Raw genomic sequence first — 24,221 nt, forward strand, 5'->3', positions numbered from 1 at the left:
ATTTACAATCTAAACAGGTTTTTATATTTTGATCCTAGAGGCACTGGAGTTGATTGGATTGAATACAAATGAAAGGCAAACTTAGACTTAACTCATTAAGTCAGTTATGTTAAGTCATAGTTAACCTCATCAGGAGCCTTCTGGCTGTCAGATCTGTTTCATTCTCTAAGGGTTTCCTTGTCCTATGCTGGGCATCCAGCATCCTTTATATCCTTTACATAGTCTCCCCTTTAATTCTATTATAGGATCCTTTAGAATCTTTATATCCCTAGCATTTATCACAGAACCTAAATAGCCAAAATTAACCTGCCAAGGGGCAAGGAGACAGGCATTGGCATGCGGAACTTGATGAAGTCTAAAGGGGCATAGCTGACTGGAAAACATAGGACATGGAAAACACCCACTGTTCAAGGTTTGCTCCAGAAAGTACTTTCCCAACTCCTTTTCTTCTAAGATGTTTTCAAAGGGGTCTTTGCCAACTAATTGTCCTTCATAATGGTACCAAACCATTACTTGACTTTTTCAATTTCATCTTCTTGTATGTGGTGATAATTCCTCAAATCTGCAGACCTGTGAATTAAAGATTTAGCTGCAAACATGACAACAGCATCTCATCTGCAAAACTGTACTTTTATCTGGCACATGGTTAAATCTGCAGACATAGATGACTTGTATAACTTAAGTTTCTCTGGTATCAACTTTGGCTCATCATTGAAGATCTTTGAGTACTTGGCAACATATTTATGTTTGTTGCCAAGTACTCAAAGAATTAGCAGGCTTGGGGCAGCTAGGTGGTGCAGTGCATCAGCACTGAAGTCAGGAGAGCCTGAATTCAAATCTGGTCTCAGACACTTAACATTTCATAGCTGGTTGATCCTGGGCAAGTCAATTAACCCCAATTGCCTCAGCTTTAAAAAAATAAAACAAAACAAAAAAAAAAAAAACCGGTTTGAACTATTTCTCTGGAGTAGTCTATTCAGAATCAGACAGATTGCCTCAGGGACTTTCCACATTCCTAATCGGACTCCAAAGCCAGAAGATTTAAAATTTACTGCCTTATTGCTAGAACAGAATCCTCTCCCCCCCCCCCCCCCCCCGCCCCCCCCCCAAAAAAAATCAGGAGATCACAAAATCATATTCCATCATTTTTCTCTCTTAAAGCAGTTTGTACCCCAAATTGAGATCTCATCTTCTGAAGCTGCTTCATGCTAATAAAGGGCTGAGCCCTGTCTCTTTGTCTAGTCCCCAGACCAGGAAGAGGAGGCAAGATGTCAGCAACAGCATTCAGAGGGATGCTGGAGTTTTGGGATCAGTTAGCTAGCCAATGGTATTCAGGATGAATGAATGGGTGGAGGAAAGAAATCTCACAAGTAGGTTAAAAATGCAAGGGCCAAATATGAGCAAAAATAATTAAAAGTGGAATTAGTAGGGACAAAAATCTAGGAACCCCACCCAGAGGAAAGTTGGGAGGTGGGGAGATGAGGCTATCATGAATGTCTCTCATCCAATCAGCTTTTCCTAGGATAAATACCAAAGAATGTTCCCCTCCAAATCCCCATTTTTGTTTCCTTGAAGGGGCAGTGTCTGACAGTGAAAGGAGTGTTCTGTTGACCTGGGGAGTGGAAAACAACTTTTACAAAGAAAAGCATACCCCTTAGGTGCACAGATGGTACCTGAGGTCAAGTTTTATAGTAGCTTCCTAGTTAGTTATTCCCAAAGATGAATTACATGAAATTATATCGGTTGGAATGTTAGTTCTCAGGAGGATATGAAGAAGCTTCAAGGAAGGTGCTGTGGAAGCATTATGGGTGAGTTTACCAGGATAATTTTGGAATGGATATCAATATATGTAATGTATTATGCTGGTAAGAAGTCCTTTCTGGCAAAAGGACAAGGGGATAGGTTAAAGTTATTTACCTGGGGAAGTAGCTAGTAGAAATAGGGTGGCTTCCAGCATAGGGATGGTGACATTTGGGAATGGGGTCTTTGTAAATAATGTCAGGTCCCATATGTGGAATGCCTTGAGGATGCTGAGGACACTCAACAACCCTAGATGTCCCCACTGCCCATGGAGTTCCCTAGCCTGACTAAAGATTAAGGAGCTATTTCCCTATTGGCACGGGCCATAGAATGATGAAACAGTATCTCTAAGAGCAAAGCTCTTGTCCTCAAAGTCTTGTTAGAGGGACACCTGGAAAAAGTGGAAAATAAGAAAAGAAAGACAGCTCATCTTAAGTGTCTCAGCCACCTTGTGAATTATTTGAGAAGTGAAGGCTGGGCCACTATTCAGAGAGCTGGGCTGGTCAGAAAGAAGTTCCCATTGGCTGGCCTCTGGGATTAGAGGCTAGCTTGAGGGTGTTTGAGACCACCCAGAGGGAGAACTTCATGGTTCTATGTGGGAGAGGGGAGCCGGAAGTTTAGGGTTTGTATGGCTGCAACCAGAGAAGCCCCTCCAGGGGGGCTGCAGATCAAGATATCATCTAACCCATATTGGCACCCATATTGGCCATGTGCATTAGTGTGGGGGCTATGTTCCTCTGGATTTGCTCCTTCAAGGGCAAAGAGAAATTGTGAGTCTTTATGCAAAAGGAAGCCTCTTTAAGATCTAGAGTGGAAAACCATCGTATGCCCTGGCTTCTACTAATCATTTACTCTGTTATGGAAATTTGCTATATATAAGAGGAAATAGTAGGGACATGATTATAATGGCATCAAAACAGGTCTTTCAGGCCTCAGGCTCAGATCACATACATGATAGGATAAGGCATCCTTAAATCTGATAGCCGATCATGCATTAATAATTAGCCAGACTCAGAAATAATCAGGTGGGAAACTGAGTCAGAACGATCCTACTTTAAGCTTTAAGCTTTAACCAGCTACTCCCAGCTTTAACCCAGACACAGCGTCGCTCGAATGGTGGGCTACTGATTTAATGATTAAGCAATCAAATTCAAAACTCAAAAGAATATCAGTCCCAAGAGATTTTATCTCTAATTCTCCAAATCACAGCTTAGGGCTAGATACATTATTTTAAAAGTTTACTAGGACTTACACACATAGGAGATTTTGTTAGTTTTATATGTTTAAGCTTATCCTGGTGCAAAGGATCAGTCATTAAGCAAGCTTATAGATTCTTCATAAGCATATTTCTTGTTTCAAAATAATAAATCTTAAACAGGCTCAGTTCTCAATGCTGATGACTATGTTTACCCTGATGATTTCAAGAAAACTGGCAAGTTAACAAATTAAGGAGTTAACAAAGACCCAGGGAAGGGGCTGAACTTCTGTGCTGTTTGATACCTCCCCTCATTCTGTGAAGGGGGAAAGGAGTTCACACCTCATACTTGGAGATAAACTGATAAGGCTTAACATGATGACAATAATTCCAAGTAACTTAGTTAACAATTTTAGAATTTTCTTAATAGCCAAGTAGTCTTACCTGTAATTTCTATTTCCTTAAAGACAATTTCTCTTTTAGGGAGAAAACAAGATAATCTTAAAATTGAGATAGATTTTAATTAAGTTAATGAAATCGCCTGGATTCTGATTAAATGATTAAATAACCTAGACAAACTGAATTCCAATTTGGTTATTTTCAAATTCATGGAAATCATTTCTTTTGTGAGCCAGAAAAAGGGTTAAGGCGCCAGTTTTTATTGACAGGGTCCTCAGAAGTCTAGACAAATAGTTTTTAAGCAGTAGAAAACTGCTTTTCTGTGTTTCTAAATTTTCAAAATTCTTCTGTTAACATTGTCAGTGTAAATAGATCTCTGTAGTGGGCTTTAATTATATCTCCTTTAAAATTGCTTTTATTATTATATCTCAAATTTCCAAATTATTTACACAGAAATCATTTATCGGTTGGTCACATCTAAAAAATCTCCATAAAGTTATCAAATATCAAACAATTATATCCAGTAAAGCAGTTAACATTCATATAGCAGATTTTACATTAAGCACTTTTGCAATCATGTGGTCTTTACAACAATTATTATTTCTCTTGACAAGTCAGAAACCTGGACAGAGATAAAACAGTTTGCCATAAATTACATAACTAATGCATATCCACAATTGAGACAGAGAATAGTGGTCTTGCCAAATGTAGAGTTACCAAATGAGACTGGATTTCTCATCTCATGCTGTCATGCTGGGTTCTTGGACAGAACCTGCTGAAAGCTGGGTTGACTGATGTCACGATATCCCTTTGATGGTAGTTTCAGGTGTCAGGGCTCAGGAAATACTGACCCCCACTCTATCCTCATTCCCCCCAAGCTGGGCTGGGGAAGTATTTCGGCAAGATTGTTTAAGGGCCTGATGGTTTCGCTTCCTCTATTTCCACAAGTGAAGCAGAATTTGAGTTTTAATCTGAGATGAAAAAGGTTAGAAAACAGAGAGACTTGGGCTATCTTGATCTTGTTAGCAATCCCCATAACTAAGATACATAGGACCATTTCTGTGGAAGTTGAAGTAGAGAGGGTCCCTTAAATACCTTCTAGGATGCTTTTCCAAAAGAGCAGAAGGGGGACTCTGGACAAGATAGGAGTCAAGGAAGGATTAGCAAAAAGTATTTACCTAGTTTGTTTTTTCTTTTTCTTTTCTTCCAGAATGGGGTAGATTCCTGGAAATATCCCCAGTATTTTAGGAATTTTTTTTTGCAATCTTAAAATGACTGATGGCCAAACTTCTTAATCATTACTCTCAAAACTTTGAGAATTTGCTAAGGTGTTATTCCATAAAACAAAACGTAGAATGCTGGGAAAATTTCTTAAAAAGCCTAACGAAGCTTTTTCCTCCTTGTTAGTTGTATTTTAAATCTTTCCAGTTAACAAAGTCCAGCAATCTAGCTTACAGAACAAACATGACACAGAAATTCTGCACAGAGACACAGACACAGACAAAATGACATTAAAGAACCGTCCCATCTTTGCTAAAAGCTATCCTGTGGCATCTCAAGAAGGTAAAAGGGTGGCAAGATTAACTTTGCCAAATATTGCAAGCATCTCCCAGACTGGGAGAATTTGCTGCACACAAAGCTCATGATGACTCAGACAAGCCTTCTCCTAGTGGCTTGGGGTGTCCCACTACAGGATTCTGGGAGAAAAAATGGGGGGCTTACCTTGACAAGGAGGGAATCAAGTCAGGGGAGGCCAGACTTTCCCTGTATTGGGCCATGAAATGTTTCAGTTGGGAAGGGGACCCCAAAAGTTTGGAATCCCAGACTGGTCGCAAATTTGAACCCCTTTCATTGTCAAGGGGCAAAGTTTATTGTAATTGTAATGCCATTATAAGCAAACTAAATTCCAAAAGAAATTGAAAACAGAAGCAGCAAAGAAACAGATTTATCCAGTTTTCTATTGACTTGCTAATTCTATGGCCCAGAGATAAATTGGTCTCCATTTGGTTCTTATTGACCAGATTTTCACTGACAAGATCAGTCAGCAGTGAATTGAGGAGTGGTCTATTTAGAACCTGACAAATTATTGTTCTTAGATTGGGAGTGTAGGAAGCCCCTGGGGTAAACTCCCAAACCAGAAGATTTAGAATTTACTGACTTATTGTTAAAACAGAAGTGCCCACCTATATACCCTTTCCTCTCTACCCCACCCCCCACTAAAATCAGGGGACCACAAAATCATGTTACATCAGAATGTCTTTTTCAATTCTTAAGGATTATTCTAGAACCAACTAGAATTTATTTGTAGTGATCATTTCCATTAGCAAAATTGTAAAACATTGCAACCCTTCTCATTAAATTTTTTTGCTTTTGGAAATAAGTTTTAATTATTATCTTAATTTTGCATAAATTTAAATTTAAAAGATATGACCTTCAGGAATAAGGTCCTTTAGGGTTCTTTAGGGTAGAGTTCTGAGATAACAATTTTGAAACCCTAACCATTACGGCTCAGGGATGGTATTTCCATCGGACTAAGGATGCATACAGCCTTTCTACACAGAACTCAATCCCTGATAGCCAAGTTTTAATATTTAAAGGCCTTAATTCTCTGGAGTCTTGTCTCTGAAGCCCAACAGTACAAGGAATTCCAAAGAAGATAATTTTTAATGTGTTATTTCCCAATAGCCTTGGTCAGTTGTGGAATGAGCTTTCCCAGGAGCCAGGGGAGCCCTAATCATTGGGTGTCAAGTAGAATCTTGTGACTCTTCAGAACAAAAACCTTGGTTGCATTGCTATTCAGAGTTTTTGTTTGGTTTAGAGCAAGAGTTCTAAACCTGGGCCTCATTGACTCAAAAGGGGATTAGTACATTAATTCCATTAACTTTGGTGGAGGAAAAAAACTACATCTTTGTTTTCACTAACCTTTGGTTTCCTTTTATCCTTAGGCTTCCAGAGAGCTCCCTTCACTTTCCTTGTGCACTATACTTTTTTTTTTAAACACATCTGTGGGCATGCTTTTAAGCATGAGCCAGCGCCCTCTCTCTCTTCTAGAGTACCTTCCTATTGGTCCACCCTGTGGTGGTAGTCCATCTTTCTAATTCTGTGTCTAGTACATCTTTTTCTTTTTACCTTTGTGTGTATTATTGTCCATTCTGTTTTTTTTTTTTTTTTTTTTTTTGTTTTGTTTTGTTTTTGTTTTGTTTTGTTTTTTTTTGTTTTGTTTTGGTTTGGTTTTTTTTTACCACATGTCAAAGTTTAAAAGATTCTACACAACTAAAGAAATACTCCTGGATTACCCCATGCTAGATATTACCATATTTCAGTACATTTCGGCATAATATCTCACATCATATATTTGTTCATTTTACTAAGTAACATTCTCTGCTGTGAGAGTGAGTTGTGAGTGTGTGTATTTTTTATTAATTCACTCACATTATCTTTTGTATCAAACTCTATGAGGAGTACTACCATGTCTAACCAAAATGTAAATAAAGTATTGACAGGTTCTTTTTTCTAATTCCCTAATTTTCTATATTAGAAAACTTGAGACCCCATACAAGCTGGATGTTTTTTCCTAAGGTATACTCTCAGCCAACTGACATTCAGTCCTTTGATGGGCTGACATTTGTACAAAGTGCTAGACCTCCAAAGTCCCACTCCTCTCAACCCTCAAATAGTATTCTGAAGGAACTCAAAATCTATTGAGATTAGAAACTGCCCTCTTGACTTCCTCCTCTTCAGTGATCTTTCCTTATTACTATACTACCACCCTTTACTAAGGAGTCAGGATATTTATAAAAATATATACAAGGAAACTGCATGATTGTTAAGCTATATACTTAGCTTACACACACACACACACACACACTCTCTCTCTCTCTCTCTCTCTCTCTCTCTCTCTCTCTCACACACTCTCTCTCTCTCTCTCTTGCTCTTTCTCAAGAAAAATCAGATTAAAAAAAAGAATAAGAAAACAAAATGCAAGTGAACAACAAGAAGAATGAGAACAACAAATGAGAACCTTGTGTTCTGATCTATACTCGGTTCCCACAGTCCTCTATATGGATGTAGATGACTCTCTTCATCACAAGATCGTTGGAACTGGCCTGAATCATCTTATTGTTGGAAAGAGCCATGTTCATCAGAATTGATCATTGTATAATATTGTTGTTGCCGTGTACAATGTTCTTTTAAAGATGTTATCACATAAATAACTAGGTGACCCAGGAGATAGACTGCTTAGCTTGGAATCAGAAAGACCTACTTTTTAAGTACTTTAGATGTGTGATCTTGCTTCCTCACCTGTAAAAAGGGAATTAGTAAGTGCACTTACTTCCCAGGATTTTTCTGAGAATCCAGTGAGATAATCATAAAAAGCTTAGCACAGTGCCAGGAACATAGTAGGTGCTTGACTGAATTGACTTAACTGTTCTTAAATTAAGCAACAATTTAAGACTTTTTATTCCTGCATTTTTGCCCTTTAACATATATCTGAAATTTCCTTTTTTCTTTATAGGATAAAGATAAAGTTTCTCTAACCAAGACTCCAAAATTGGACCGGAGTGATGGAGGGAAAGAAGTAAAAGAAAGAGCTACAAAACGGAAGTTGCCCTTCACAGTTGGAACAAATGGAGATCAAAAAGACTCAGATACAGGTAAAGAATCAACATGATTTTAATTGACACTTAACACAGAAGGTAGATTTTAAGCTTCTGCAAGTCAATTTTTATTAATTACAAATATCTCCTGAGTTTTAAATCTCAGTAAGACTGCCTTTCTCTATATTTAATTGAAAGCCAGAGGCCAAATCAGTTACAAAAACAATTATTTTAATGTTAAGATTATTTAGAAAATAGTAAGTTTAGAGTGATTCATTTCTTCCTTTGGCTGTCCAATGTCTTATTGTCTTCAAACTAAAGCTAATTTCCTTGTATTCCCCTCCATTCCTTTCTCCTGTTTCCTCCTCTGACTTATTCCAGGCCACTCTGTAACAACCTTCTATCTGTCCAAACTACCTCCTCTCTTCATTCAAGTCTCCTTAAATCCCAGTTCCTCCACAAAATGTCCTCATATTAAACAAGGGATGGGGAGAGATAAACCCCCAAACCAAGTTCTACCTCATTCACCCACTCTCATGAATGGAATGATTGAACAGTATGAAATGGTGATAAGGTGAGGCTAGTTCCCTACTCAAAACTTATGGTACCACCCCTCAGTTCCCTAGACACCCATTCAAAATATTCAGTATTGTACATGAGTAAAGAAAAGTATTTATTTGAACCAAATTTTGAGAGGGAGGGTGGGAAAGGTATGATGTAATTTTCTCCAAAGGACAAAAAAATAAAAAATGAGAGAGGTCCCTAAACCTTGTTTGTTCTTTTGTTAATTTTGGAACTTTCTAGATGTAGAGATAGAGAAGAGCAATATTTAGATTCTTCAAAATATCCTCAGTTGTTGGATGGGTGGAAATGAAACCTGTGAGAGTGGGACTTGTTATGTTGCCTGTTTCTATGCAAATTTAAATGGGCCTTGGGGAAAGCCACAGAGATTAGATCTGACACTTGTCTTTAATCTTTGCTCAGTAAGGAGATAGAAAAGTGGACTAGAGAGCATTGTAGTATATATTGCGTGTTGTCTCTCCCATTAGAACTGAGCTCCTGCCGTCAAGGACTACCTTCTGACTTTCATTGTATTTTCAGCATTTATCACAATTCCTGAAACCTGAATTCCTCAAGTCCAAATGAAGTCCATTCTTTTCTTTGTGCACCTTCCTTCTTACTAGAGAGGGCAATTCCAATCCTCCCAGTCCTCCAGGCTCACAATCTAGGAGTCATCCTGGACTCTACTTTCTCTCATTCCCCCCATCTCCAAGGTGTTGCTGAAGCAATTTTACGTTTGCAACATCTTGGATATGTCTGCTTCTCTCCTCAAATACCACCCCCACCCCTTGGACCTAGCCAACTAGTTCTCTGTCTGACTCCGGTCTCTCCCCATTCTAATCATTTCTTCATTCAGCTTCCGAAGTGATTTTTCCTAAACTGAAGGTCTCATCGTGTCCCCCTTGCCTATTCTGTAAAATTCTGATTTCCTTTTGATTTCAGGATCAAATGCAAAGGCATCTGTTTTAAAACCTTTCAAACCCTCTTGTCCTCCTATTTTTCCAGTCTTCTTTCACTTTACTCCGCATCCCCTACTCTTCCAGCTAGTGACACTGTCCTTCTGTCTGTTGCATGAATAAGACATACCGTGTCTCTGTTCCTCGTGATTCAAAAGGCTTTAGTTTCAGTCTTAGGCTCGTCTCCAGCTGTTCTGCTCCCACGCTCATCCTGCTTCTATCTCTGTTGCCCAGCTTTTGGTGAAAGGTGTGAAGGGAAAGAGAATTATGGGCAAGTTGCCCCATTGCCATTCGTAGTTTCTGGATAGAATGGCTCCTGACACTTGGGGTATTTTGTTGTCTTACCACATTTCACTATTTTGCCTTGTACATTGGGGTGCACAGTCCCAATTTTGAAGATCGCTGATCAATCCAAGCAGTCAATGCTGAACCTTGGGAATAGTTACTTTCTGAGGGTCTGGAAAAGTACTGACTTTTAGTGGCTTCTCTTTTGATCTAAACACTACGAAGTCATGATAAGAATTTTCTAGTAAGCTTTGGACATATTTGCAGAGATTTTTTTGTTCATCATGACCATCAGTTACATCAGTAGAAAGTATTTTTAACATCAAAATTATCTTAAATTTTAAAAATCTATTCTCTGGAAGTATGTCAGTCCTTTGGAAATCTCAATTCTGGGCTCATAGACTATTTTTAATGTACTGAAAGGATCTCTAACTTTACTTTGATTTTTGAAATCAAAGCTTTAAACTTTGATTTCCCTTTCCCTTTTCTCTTCAGGTTGGGAATACCAAAAAAAAAAAAAAATCCTAATGATAAGCTAGAAGGAATATTGTAGAAAGGAATTGTTAAACATAAGTTCAAAGACAGAAGGACTACTTTATAAAATGTAAATGTGTAAAAGTTCAAGCTTAATTGTACAAGTAGCAGATCTATGCAAATGAACATGTAAATATTTTCTTTTTTTCTTTCTGCCCCTAATTTTGGCAACTGATTTAAAAATTCAACTTCCCTGTACATCTGCCTTTAATGTTTTTTAATATTGTGGTTTTGGTGGTAGAATATACAGAACACTTGTGATGTTTAGTATCTATCTTTTCTCCTAAAAATTTACTTGACCTATATTTTGAAATTTTCTTTTTCATCCAGCTAAGTGACTCTATTTCAAGCAATTAGGGTGAACTGGGTTTGTAGTCAAGAGCACTTAGCTATGCTTCTTACTCTCTGTGAAGCATTTTTCTTCAGTGCGCCTCAGTTTCTTCATCTATAAAATGGTAATGGATGGACCTCTAGTCTAAACCCTACAAGTGCTCTTTTTGCTTGGTTGACTGTTAGCTACTTATTTACTTATATTATGCAGGGGGCTAATTAACATTAGGAATGTGCACATGCTCATGCATGTGCGCTCACACAGCACAAAATTCTGTAGCAGATAAGAGTCTCATTCATGTGTGGCTCTGTCAGAGTGGAGAGAGAAGTTCTGTCACTAGTCCCTTTCGTAAGTGATTTTATCCTACATATACCTAGCCTATGTCATGTCTGTCTCTTATGTCCCTATATGATGACTGTCAAAAGAAAATACATTAAAATCCAAGGGATTCCATATGCTAATCTGATCTCGTGGGTGAAGAATAAGATCCTCCCATAATCTTGTACCAAAAAATATTTCCTAAACTTTAGTGATCCTGTGACTTCAAAAATATGCTGAGTTGCTGGTCTATCAAAAGAGTGTCACAAATAATGGTGATTCATACCCAATTTACACTATAAATAATATAATTCTTATTTAATTTACGTTTTCAAATTGTGAACGTCATAGGTCTCACAGATACTTCTGTAATAAGAGTTGTTTTGCTTTCTTGGTGTCTATAACACTTTTCTTAATGCACTTCTTCCTAATGAAGAGATGACTAAACTCTCTTTGTCAGCTGTTTCTGCAGAAAGCCTGAAAATAAGAATGATATTTAGATATTAAACAGTTGTTGCATTTGGCTAAAGTCATGTTACTTTCATTAAATATAAACAAACCAAGATTCTAACAGTATAATGTCTGTTTTGTGACAGAATAGTTCTGGCTTTGTGAGTATCATCTCTCACCTGCCTGATAGAAGGTATAGTGTGATGAGTGCTTGTAATTCTTTTTTCCATAAATGTAATGAATTAGTAGTATTTCAATTTCAAATTTAAGTGGTAGGTTTTCCCTATAGCCTATGACTTAGGTTTATGCTTATTTTCCCCAAAACCTATAAATTTAAATTCTGATAACTAGCATCTTTTCTAAGGCACATGCTTTTGGTATTTGATAGTTGTATTGTGGATATTTATCAGTTATCTAACCTCATTTCCATGCATTTATTACCTTTTGATAATTCCCCATTTTTTGAGTTTCCATCAAAATGGCAACTTAGTCTACTCTTCCTCAGGCGACCTTCATGCTTTGCTTTATCATGAAAAATCCCAAATTCATTCTGATTTTCATACTGTTTTCCCTTGTTAAAAAAATTCAAAACTTTCCTTCTTTTCATGTTTTTTCTTGTCTATTTTTATGCCTACGGTCTGCCTTTTCCACCACCCTACCGCCAACCTTGTGACATCAGTATTTTCCTTTTTGTTGTCCGTAGCAGTATTTCTTGTCATTTTCATGACTGGCTTCTGGGATTCTAGTTCTATTCCCCTAGGTTGTTATTGGGTCTTATACCAAAGTGACCTTTCTGACTTTTTTCTTCAATGATAAAGGGATCCTTAATTGACAAGCATTTGTTAATTAGCTATAATATATCTGCATTAAACTAGATACTGGGGATACAAATACAAAGAATGAAATAATTTGTACTCAAAAGAAGTACAGGAAAGTACTTATAAACACATACAGCAACAATAGGAAATAAATACCCACTTTTCAAAAATTGTCTGGGAAGGAGGGCCCCAGGATGTATGAAAGGCTTCCTGCAGGTTGGTGTTGGGGCTGTCTCTCACAGGTTCTCTTGTGAGGTAGAGGTATTCCAGGCATGTCACATGACCAGCACAGGCCCACGTGGAGAAGGCAGATGGAGCGTCTGAGGAACAGAGGGAAAAACAGTTTGTCAGGATGGCTAACTGAGTGTGCACAGGGGAGGGATGTCCATTGAGGGTATCAATCAGCCAACATTTACCAAGCACTTATGTTCTAGGCACTCTGCTAATTATAGACACAAAGAACTCCATTCTAGAGGGGCAGTGGAGAGAATCCATATAAATAAGTACACCTAAGAGTATACAGAGTGGCTGGAAGGGTAAGAAAGGCAGAGAATTTTATATTTTCTCTTAGACTAGTAGAGATCCGCTGGAGTTTAGTTTGAGTGTAAGTGTGAAATCATCAGATTTATGCTTTAGACAGATCGATTTGTCTACTGAATGGAAGATTAGGGTGGAGAGAGATTCAGTATTGGGAGAGCAATCACTGACCTGTGGCAGCCGTCCAGGTATGAGGTGATGAAAGCATGGGGGTATGATGGGGGCAGCATCAGGGGAGAGAAGGCAACATATATGAGAGCTTTTGCACAAATGGAAATAAGATTTAATAAAATATTGGCAGTGGAGGATGACAGTGGAGAGTCAAGGATGATACTCAAGCTGTGAATGTGGGTCTCCTCGAAGCTGGTGTAATGTCAGGAGTTGTTGGGGAGTTAAAAAGAGGGGAGGGCTTGGAGAGAATGATGATGAACTCCGTTTGAAGATTCTCTGAGACCCCCAATTTGGAGATGGGAGATGAGAAGTCAGGAGGGGACAAACAGGTGTGAGACTCATCTGTATTAAGATAAAAATGGAATCCCAGAACTGGATGAGATCATAAGTTGAGATAATAGGGGGGAATAAGAGGGCCAGGACAGAACCTGGGGGACCTACCACAAAGAGTGGTGGGAGTGACCTGGCTGTAAAGATCCAGCATTGTTGACAGAGATGAGCAATCAGCAGTCAGACAAATAGGAGCAGAATCACCAAAATCTAGGACAAAGAAAGAGGAAAACTGGGACACAGTGCTAGCTACAGGGTCAGTGGCAAGTATAATGAGGTCAAAACGCCAAGTAAAGAAAGCAGTTTGCCCACAAAAAGGAGGAGAGCTATGAAACTGTAGTTGGCAAGGATGAGTAGATCAAGGTTTTTTTCATGATTGAGGACACATGGGCAGGTAGAAAAGCAGCCAGCAGAGATAAAGAAGTAACACGGTGGTGAAGATGGAGGAAACAGTTTTCTGGAGAAGATGGGATCAAGTGGGATCACTTGTGTATGTGAAGAGCTTTGCCACCTCATTATGTATGGTGGGTGAAGGAAGCAATAATGGCAGAATGCATCCGAGTGATATAAGATGAAGAAGCCAATAAAAGAGGGAATTCTTAGCAGATGGCCTTGTTATGAGCAGCCCAGGTATGAGATGATAAAGACATGGAGGCATGATGGGAGCAGCATTAGGGGAAAGAAGGCAACATATATGAGAGCTTTTACAAAAGAATGAGGAGTGCTGAAAAGTTTTAGAAAAATCCACTCTACTGAGTATGATAATTAACAAGGTATAAAAGGATTACCTCGTTGTAATGGAAGCCCACACAGGATTATATAATATGAATTTGTGGCATTCCCCGTAATCATGCTTTTGTGACTTTACCCAGCTTCATTCAGCAGTATGAGCTGGGGTAGGAGATGGTGGGAGTAATGCAGGGTAAGACTTGGCAGGATAAGACTGACAATAGCATAAGAGGAGAGAGAGATTTCTTGAGAGAAAAAGAAAATTGGTGTTGGACTGCTGCTTTTATAGATTAAGAGGGGAAAGGAAGAGAGTACAGGTAGTTCATTGGTGATGGCCTAGGGAAGAATTGAGAGCTGAAGGGATTGATGGTCTGATGAGGTTGAAGAACAGGTTTTTAGGTTGCCAGGCTGGAGAGGTAGAATAACAGTACTTTCTAATCAAGTAAAGAAATGTCAGAATTCATTAACATGGAACATCATTTGCAGGTGATGGTTAAAACCAGAGGCATGATCTCTGGATGTAGCTGACATGTAATTGAGGAATAGGTCAAAGAAAATGAGTTGAACTGGGAAGTTAAGATGTTTTAGGGAGTATCAGTATATATTTTGAAGTCTCCTAGTGTGGGGACAAAAATTGACAAGAAGAGAAGGAAGGAAAGAGTACTTCAGAAGATTATTGAAAATAACCACCAGAATCTTAACTGGATTATAAATATTGAGTGATAGTTGAAGTGGTAACACTTTGAAGCAACTATGGAGAGAAAGGAGTATTCCAACTCTCCCATGACCAGTGTGTCAATTAAGCAGTGCCAGAAAAGTATCATGTGAAAGATGTCATCAAAATGGATCCAGGCCTCAGAATATGCAAGAAAGGAAAAAGCTTAAGATAAAAAGCTTGAGTATTTTTATCTATTCAATATACATTCTAGCAAGCACTGTAGAAATAGTAGCTAATTTTTGTGTGAGATATTGTAGGGACTTGATTGATAGGAATGGAAATAAGGAATTGGGTAGTAGGGGATAGGGAATGTGGATGATGACAACCTTGGGTTTAGAAACACTGGTATTGGTACATATTAGGAAGTGGAAGTTGAGGAATGATTTAAGATAGATTTTTGAATAATAAATTTACATATTAATATTATCTATAAGGGTTAGGTTTTATAAATTAGAATATTTGTAAAGCAGTCTTGTAACTGGTAGCACATTAATGCTTTTTCTCTTCACTTATTTCACCTTCCTTTTTCCTTTGATGAGAATATATTTTCTTTTTATTCCAAAAGTACTTGTATCTTTTTAGAGCCCAAGCAGTTCATCAAATGCCACATAATAGAAATGTTTCGGTCTTAAATTGCAAAGATTTGGAAATTTTCAAAAAAGAAGCTGGTCCTCAAGATTGCAGTATTGATTGACATCTAGTCTTTGGGGTCCTTTCCTTTGCCAGGTACCCCAAACAGCTTGTGATTCTCTTTCAAATCATATCCATTATGCTTTGAAGCTTATCACACAATGTTTGCATGTTTGAAATTGCAACATTTTTCTCCTTACTGTACTTAACATAGTTTGACTTTCTATCTCACTTTATTTGAAAGTATTATTTTGTAATATATTTCTAAATTAATCTGTGAATTATAGGTAACAAATTATGATCCTATTTATTTATAGCTTTAGCACATTGTGTGAATTGCCCGTAATCAAACTTGTTGAGTTTAAAAACCTGAAAGTTATGTAAGACTTAATCTGAATATCTAAGACTGGATAGTAATATAAATAGAAGACTGACTACTTCAGCACGGATTTAAAGATTGCTAAAATAGGAGTGTGTAATCATAACTACATTAACAATAATGAGGTAAAATTGTTTGATATTCAGGGAGTCCATTTTATTTTTCTTTTACTATATGACCTACCTGTTTTTTGTTTTTTTGATGTCATGTTTTTAAAAATTGAGTTTCAAATTGTCTCTTGTCCTTTCCCTACCCATTGAGAAGACAAATATGTTATTAATTATACATATGAAGTCATGTAAAACTGTTTAACAATTAGAAGCAAGAAATACAAAGAATTTGAAAAAAATTACTTTTGTTTTGTTTTGTTTTTACTCTGCCCTCAGACAGTTTTCTTTTTGGAACTAGATAGTATTTTTAGTCATGAATCCTTGGGAATTGTTTTGGTTTATTGTCTTGATCAGAGTAGATAAAGTAGTTCATGGTTGATTATCTTTATAATATTGCTGTTACTTAGGAGAATATTGTACGGATTCTGCTTATTTCATTTTGCATCACTCCATATATAATTCTTCTCAGATTTTTCTGATATTGTCCTGCTCATCCTTTCTTACTATTTCAATAATATTCTATCTTAATCGTATACCACACTTTCTTTAGCCATTTCCCAGGTGATTTCCAATTTTTTGCTACTACAGAAGGAGCTGATATATAACTATTTTTGTACATATTTAGTAATGTGGCTCAGTTACCTGTATATTTAAGAAATGAAACCTTTACCAGAGAAATTTGTTAAATTTTAATTTAATTATCTGCTTTCTTATTTTGGTTGCAATGGTTTTTCTTGTATTGTGTGTGTGTGCGTGCATGCACAAAACCTTTTAAATTTCTTTTTATTTTTTTAAATAACTTTTTATTGATAGAACCCATGCCAGGGTAATTTTTTACAACATTATCCCTTGCACTTGCTTCTGTTCCGATTTTTCCCCTCCCTCCCTCCCTTCATCCCCTCCCCCAGATGGCAGGCAATCCTTTACATGTTGAATAGGTTACAGTATATCCTGGATACAATATATGTGTGCAGAACCGAACAGTTTTCTTGTTGCACAGGGAGAATTGAATTCAGAAGGTATAAATAATCCGGGAGGAAAAACAAAAATGCAAGCAGTTTATATTCATCTCCCAGTGTTCTTTCTTTGGGTGTAGCTGCTTCTGCCCATCTTTGATCAATTGAAACTGAATTAGCTCTCTTTATCAAAGAGATCCACTTCCATCAGAATAAATCCTCAAACAGTATCATTGTTGAGGTATATAATGATCTCCTGGTTCTGCTCATTTCACTTAGCATCAGTTCATGTAAGTCTCGCCAGTCCTCTTTGTATTCATCCTGCTGGTCATTCCTTACAGAACAATAATATTCCATAACGTTCATATATACCACAATTTACTGAACCATTCTCCAACTGATGGGCATCCATTCATTTTCCAGCTTCTAGCCACTACAAACAGGGCTGCCAGAAACATTTTGGCACATACAGGTCCCTTTCCCTTCTTTAGTATCTCTTTGGGGTATAAGCCCAGTAGAGACACTGCTGGGTCAAAGGGTATGCACAGTTTGATAACTTTTTGAGCATAGTTCCAAATTGCTCTCCAGAATGGCTAGGTGTGTTCACAATTCCACCAACAATGTATCAGTGTCCCTGTTTTCCCACATCCCCTCCAACAATACACATTATCTTTCCCTGTCATTCTAGCCAATCTGACAGGTGTGTAGTGGTATCTCAGAGTTGTCTTAATTTGCATTTCTCTGATTAATAATAATTTGGAGCATATTTTCATATGTCTATAAATAAAAACCTTTTAAATTTTATAAAATCAGAATTATCTATTTTACTTCTTGTGATCCTCTCTGTCCCTGTTATAAACTCTTCCCTTATCCATAAATCTGACAGGTAAAATTTCTGAAGTTAAGTGATTTGCCTAGGGTCACACAGATAGGAAATGTTAAGTGTGAGACCAAATTTAAACTCAGGTCCTGCTGACTTGAGGACTCATGGTCTCTCCACTGTGCCACCTAGCTGACCCAACAGATTATTTTGTTGATTATTTTATAGTATGGTTTGAAACTTGGTAGGCTACCCTCCTTCATATTTTTTGAACTGTTTTTTTTTTTTTTTTTTTTTTTTTTTGATATTCTTGACCTTGTGTTCTTGGAGATGAATTTTATAAAAAAAAATTTTTTTTTTTGGTAGTTTGAATCAGCATGATACTGAATTTGTAAATTAACTTAGATACATCATTTTTTATTGTATTTGCTCAGCCTATCCATGAGCAATTAACATTTCTCCAGTTATTTAGATCTGTCTTTATTTGTATTAAAAGTGTTTCATAATTGTGTTTGTTCCTTGGTCTGTCTTGGCAAATAAACTTTCAAGTATTTCATAATGTTTGCAGTGATGTTCCATGGAATTTCTCTGTCTCTTCCAGCTGAATTTTATTGGTAAAATATAGAAATGCTAATGATTTATATGGGTTTATGTTCTCTCCTGCAACTTTGCTATATTTGTAGATAGTTCTCTGTGTCATATCATCTGTAGAGAAAGATGTTTTTGTTTCTTCATTGCCATTTTTTGTTCCTTTGATTTTTTTTTTCTTGTCTTATTATAGAGGGAAAAAATAGAAATGCTAGCTATATTTTATTTTTCCAAATACATGTAAAGATGGTTTCCAACATTCATTTTTTGTAATGTGTTCTTCCTAAGTTTTCCCTCCCTCCCTCCCTTACCTTCACTCTTCCCAAAACAGCAAGCAGTCTGATATAGGTTAAACATATGCAGTCTTTTAAAACATATTTCCATATTTGTTATGTTGTATAAGAAAAATCATACCAAGAAGGGGAAAAACATGAGAAAAAGCAAATGGAGAAACAAAAGGTGAAAACACTATGCTTCAGTCCACATATATTTTCTATGGTTCTCTTTCTGGACATGGATAATCTTTTCAATCCCAAGTCTATTGAAATTGTCTTGAATTCCTGCATTGCTGAGAGAATTATTATTAATTATTATGCTCACATAATCTAGCTGTACTGGTATAATTTTCCTGGTTCTGCTCACTTCATGCAGCATCAGTTCATGTCTTTTCAGGCTTTTCTGAAATCAACCTGCTTATCATTTCTTATAGAACAATAATATTCCATTGCCTTCATATACCATAACTCATTTAGCCATTCCCCAGTTGATAGGTATTCACTCAGTTTTCAATTACTTGCCAATACAAAAAGAGTGTAAGTAGCATTCTTGATACAGTGTTGAATGACAGTGGTGATAATGGACATTCCTATTTCACCTCATGTGATTGGGAATGCTTCTGATTGGTCTCATGTATCAGATGGAAAGGTTCCTTGGTCAAAGAAAAGAGATATTAATGCCTTTTCTTTTGTATTATTTTCTACTGACAAAATCAGATTACTTCCTGATTCACTGTCAGTACTAAAGGATTTCTTTTGTGGCCGGAACTTTGTTTTTGGATCTTGTAGCCCTTTCGGGGCAAGTTTCCCAGGATAACTTATGGTCCAAGTGGTGATCTGAATGCTCTCTCTCAGGGTCCCTTACTTGATGCTTCAGCGAGCCTGACTGACTTTCCCTGTGGTTATGAGTTGGTCCTTGTGGGGGATAGTAGGTGCCTTCTTCATGGATGACGACGGCTGTGAGGACTGGGCTCGAATCCGTTTTGGGAGCACTACCAGGTCCCTCCTAGGGTCCTGTGCCTTTAGTCAGTTGGTGCTGAGCAAAGTGAGTCCTTTCTCCACAACATTTTCTTCTGTCGGGGGCTGGATTTAGGTGTAGTTTCCCGGATGTGGTAGCCTGCTATTGCCAAGGCTCTTTGGCTCAAGATTTTAACTGTATCCATAGAGCTTTTGGGAGGGAGGGGCACAGGACACACAGTAGTCAGTTTGTTTGTTCAACTTGAACATGCCTCTTCTTGATTCTCCCTTAGTTATCATGCTAGGCTGGCTTGTCTGTCTGTTCCTTTGAAACTTAAATGAACTTTGTAAAGTTAAGAGGATTTTGTGTTAAACGGCTACTTACAGTACAATTATTAAACAGTTATTTATAGAACTTATATTCTGAAAAGTATGGATGAGGAAACCGAGGTAACCAACATTTCTATTATAGGTAAGTCATTGATGGATAGAGCCTTGGGCCTGGAATCAGAAAGACCTGAGTTTAAACCCAGCGTCAGACACTTTTTACACTCTGACCATAAACAAGTCACTTAACTTCTGTCTCAATTTTTTTCAGTTGTAAAATGGACATAATAGCATCTGCCTTCTACAGTACCTGTGAAGATCAATTGAGATAACAGTTGGAAAGCTCTTGGTATAGTGCCTGGAACAAGTGCTTATTAGTAGCTAGTATAATGATCATGATGATTGTTGGTGGTTGTGGCAGCAGCAGCATTAATGGTGGAGTAATGGTTTCTTCATTGATAAAATGTATTATTAAGACTCTCATACATTTTATACTTGAAGAAAATTTAATAAATTGTATATTCTTCAAGAAAATGCTGGTGTTCACTTCCTATCTAAACCATTCACAGTCACTTCTACCCTATGTTGCTTCCTATTGTCTACTAAGTAAATTGAAGAGCCTTTTTATCTCTTGAAACACCTCTTCTTGACGATTGGGTGAAACAGCAAATCATAGACATAATTAATAACTTCACCCAAGAAAACGATAATAATGAGACATCATAACAAAATGTATGGGATGCAGCCAAAGCAGTAATAAAGGGAAATTTCATATCTCTAGAGGCCTATTTGTATAAAATAGAGAAAGAGAAGGTCAATGAATTGAGCTTGCAACTAAAAATGCTAGAAAAGGAACAAATTAAAAACCCCCAGTCAAACACTAAACTTGAAATTCCAAAAATAAAAGGAGAGATCAATAAAATTGAAAGTAAAAAAACTATTGAATTAATTAATAAAACTAAGAGTTGATTCTATGAAAAAACCAACAAAATAGACAAACCCTTAGTAAATCTGATTAAAAAAAGGAAAGAGGAAAATCAAATTGTTAGTCTTAAAAATGAAAAGGGAAGAACTCGCCACTAAGGAAGAGGAAATTAGAGCAATAATTAGGAGTTACTTTGCCCAACTTTATTCCAATAAATTCGACAACTTAAATGAAATAGAAGAATACCTTCAAAAATATAGCTTGCCCAAACTAACAGAGGAAGAAGTAAATATCCTAAACAGTCCCATCTCAGAAAAAGAAATAGAACAAACTATCAACCAATTCCCTAAGAAAAAATCTCCAAGACCAGATGGATTTACATGTGAATTCTACCAAACATTTAAAGAACAATTAACTCCAATGCTAAATAAAATTGGAAAAATATTTGGAAAAATAGGGATTGAAGGAGTCCTACCAAACTCCTTCTATGACACAGATATGGTACTGATACCTAAACCAGGTAGGCTGAAAACAGAGAAAGAAAGTTATAGACCAATCTCCCTAATGAATATTGATGCTAAAATCTTAAATAAAATATTAGCGAAACACCTCTTCTTGGCATAAACTCATCTCCCTTTCTAGTCTTCCTATACTATGTCCTACACATACTCTAATAGATTCTTTTTACTTTTCCTATACACATACCATGTGTTTTCTGCTTTGTATAGACTGTGCCATATGCCTAGAAGGCTTTACCCTTATTTCTTTCTAATATGGAGTGTGCCCTAATTCCTTCAGTGAGCAATAACCTTTTTCCTCTCTCCTTTGTATCTGTTATGCACATAAAATGCATTTTTTTTATCACCACCACTTGTTTCTGTTCTCATTATTAATGACTGAATTTTAGAATGGAATGTCTGTTTCAATTCTAGCTTTGTGTTTCTCCCAGCTCCCTGATACAGTCCTGTACATACAGTTGGCGCTTAATAAAGGGTTTTTTTTTTTTATTGAATTAGATTCCATTTTTATTTTAGTTGAAAGAGGAAACAAAAGCTGCAACTGTATTTTCCTACTTTCTATGGTACCAACTTCTGTTTTCTTGAGGAAGCAATGAACTTTTGACATTCTATTGACTATATGATGAACACATTAAATATGAATGTGCACATTTATATAATTCATCTTTTGATCTCGGCATATTTGAATGTCTTTCACTTTCATCTGAATTTTGCTTTTTTCTTACATCTGTAATAAAAACATACATTATTTCTTGTTAATGTTCCCCTCTCCATACTGCATTACCGTGGGTCAGACAAGGCCTTATTGTTACAAAATATTTGAAATGTAGGCTTATCTTGTCTTTCCAGTTAAATTTTACAATTGAAATTAAGCAATTTAATTTATTGATCAAGGACTAGCATTGAACTATAAAAGGGGATCTTTAGCTGCTTTGCAAGCCTAAATACATCTAATGAAAGTGGATTATTTTTGCAAACAAAAGAAGTACCTTTCAAAAATTAGAAGGCAGCATCTTAGATGGGGATAGCAATGTGATTGGTTACAGAATCTGAAGCATTGAACACTTGGGAATGTTATTGGCTAGAAATCAGAAATGTAGGGTGGCAGCAAACTCTCCTTCCATCTAGGAAATTCTGATTAATTTATTCTACCTGCAAGAATAACTAATGGCACATAGAGAGCAGATTTCTTCTAATTGTACAAGGGCAGCTAGAGATAGTTGTCTTTCTTTTAGTTAAAGTGATTTATAGGGAAAATGAACTTTTCAACTTAACTGAGAGATGAAAACAACTTCTGAACTTAATTCAGAGACAAAGAAACATGGTTTAGGCAGCTATATGAAACGTTGGCAGTTATACAGAATAGAATAATTACAAAATAGAATCAGTTTTGATTTTCTCAATAGCATTATATAAATGTATTATTTATACAGGTACACTATCACTTCAGCCTTTCTATATGTCTCTATTGACCCTTACTGATAGATTTCCTTGAGCTTCTGATAAGGAGGTCATAAGCTTGCAGAAAATGTTATTTAATAATAGTGAGTCTCTGATTATAAAACTTGGGATTAGCATTTCCTCAAGCATGACTTTATTTAAATATTTTAATAAAATGTTCCTCTGATCCTTTCTGTGATCTAGCTATTATACTTTTCACACTTTTTATAACAAACATTTACTAAATACTCAAGTTTTGACAGGTGTCACCAATTCTGGGTATATAAAGAAAAAGAAATAATTTCTGCCTACAAGGAGTTGCCTTCTCATGAGGAAAATTTCAGGTGATTTCGAATTGGGACTCAGCAAAGGAGGCTAGGGCTGGATAAGAAGACCTAAGAATCCCCTGCACAGAAAGGGTCATTGAGGTTTTGGGAGCTGATGCGATCACAGAGGGAAAGCAGGAGAGAAGAAGTCCTGGGGTGAAGCCTTGTAGTCAGGCCCGAAATCTAGAGAGCAAGATGAGCAGGGTGGTGGTCACAGTGCCAGCTGGTCCACGGGGGTCAAGAAGGATGAAGATGAATAAAAGGCCAGGAAGTTAGGCAATGAACAAATCATTAGAAGGGGTTCTTCAGTTAACTGAAGTCAGAAACCAGTTGTTAGGGGTTTGGAAAAGAGTGAGAGAAAAGGAGCAGAGATAGTGAGGTAGAAAATTTTTTCAGGGAGATATAGCTAATAAGGGGAGAAGGGCTATGGGGATGATGCAGCTTGCAGGGATAGAAGGATCTAAGGAAGGGTTTTTTAAGGATAAGAGAAAACTGGAAGGAATCAGAAGTTAGAGAGGATTGAAAATTAGAAGATTAGAGAACTAGTGAGAATGAGAGTGAGGGCATGATATGCTGGTTTGAGCAAAGGTTGTGGAAAAGGAAACAAAGGAAGGAAGGACTTCTGGGATCGGAAATAAGAGGAGAAAGAGGACTCACAATCAATGTTTTCTTTTTTCTTTTTTCTTTTCTTTTTCTCCCAGTGAAGTGTAGGGATTGTAGGAGATGGGATGTCGTGAGAGAAAGAAGAGAAAGTTCAAGGCAACTGCTTTGGTGAGGGAATTAGAGAATCAATTGGATAGGAGTAGGTAGATATGCATCTAATTGTTGAAATAAATCACTTTGTCATTTCAAACCTGTCTTGTTTGAAAGCTGCATTTTAATATATTTTCAGCAAATGTTTTAAGTGTTTATGTCCAGAGATCTGGATATCTCCTTGGAGACATTCATCTAGTGGGACAAATAAAGCAGATATTGAGTCCACTTAATTTAAAAGATGAATATACATTTCATATTTAACTGGGACTTTGCGGATGGGCATTGTAATCATACAACAATGAATATAGATAGAAGCTAAGTGGGTGAATATGGAAAGGAAACTATCTCAAGTAGTAAAGTACAGAACATGTTTATACTTAGAATGTATCTCACCTCTGTTGCTTTGTAGAATTCTTTGTTTGCTTTAAAATTGATATGGTTAAAACTCCTTTAGCAAATCATATCTTTCCTGGTCCTTCTCATG

At 36.9% G+C, this 24,221-nt stretch overlaps 1 protein-coding gene across 4 annotated transcripts in view; it reads left to right on the forward strand.

Moving 5' to 3' along the window:
* ANKRD11 (ankyrin repeat domain containing 11) overlaps nt 1-24,221 on the forward strand; it is a 324,097-nt gene that overhangs the window by 244,490 nt on the left and 55,386 nt on the right. For 3 of the 4 annotated variants that reach the window (XM_051974765.1, XM_051974767.1, XM_051974766.1), the window contains one exon: nt 7,911-8,049. In XM_051974765.1, coding sequence (XP_051830725.1) covers nt 7,911-8,049 — 139 coding nt within the window. Of the gene's footprint in view, nt 1-7,910; nt 8,050-24,221 lie in introns of those variants that run through there. The other variant, XM_051974768.1, reaches the window with a different exon arrangement.

The sequence above is a fragment of the Antechinus flavipes genome, chromosome 2 (genome assembly GCF_016432865.1).
Source record: "Antechinus flavipes isolate AdamAnt ecotype Samford, QLD, Australia chromosome 2, AdamAnt_v2, whole genome shotgun sequence".
Taxonomy (NCBI): Eukaryota; Metazoa; Chordata; class Mammalia; order Dasyuromorphia; family Dasyuridae; genus Antechinus; species Antechinus flavipes.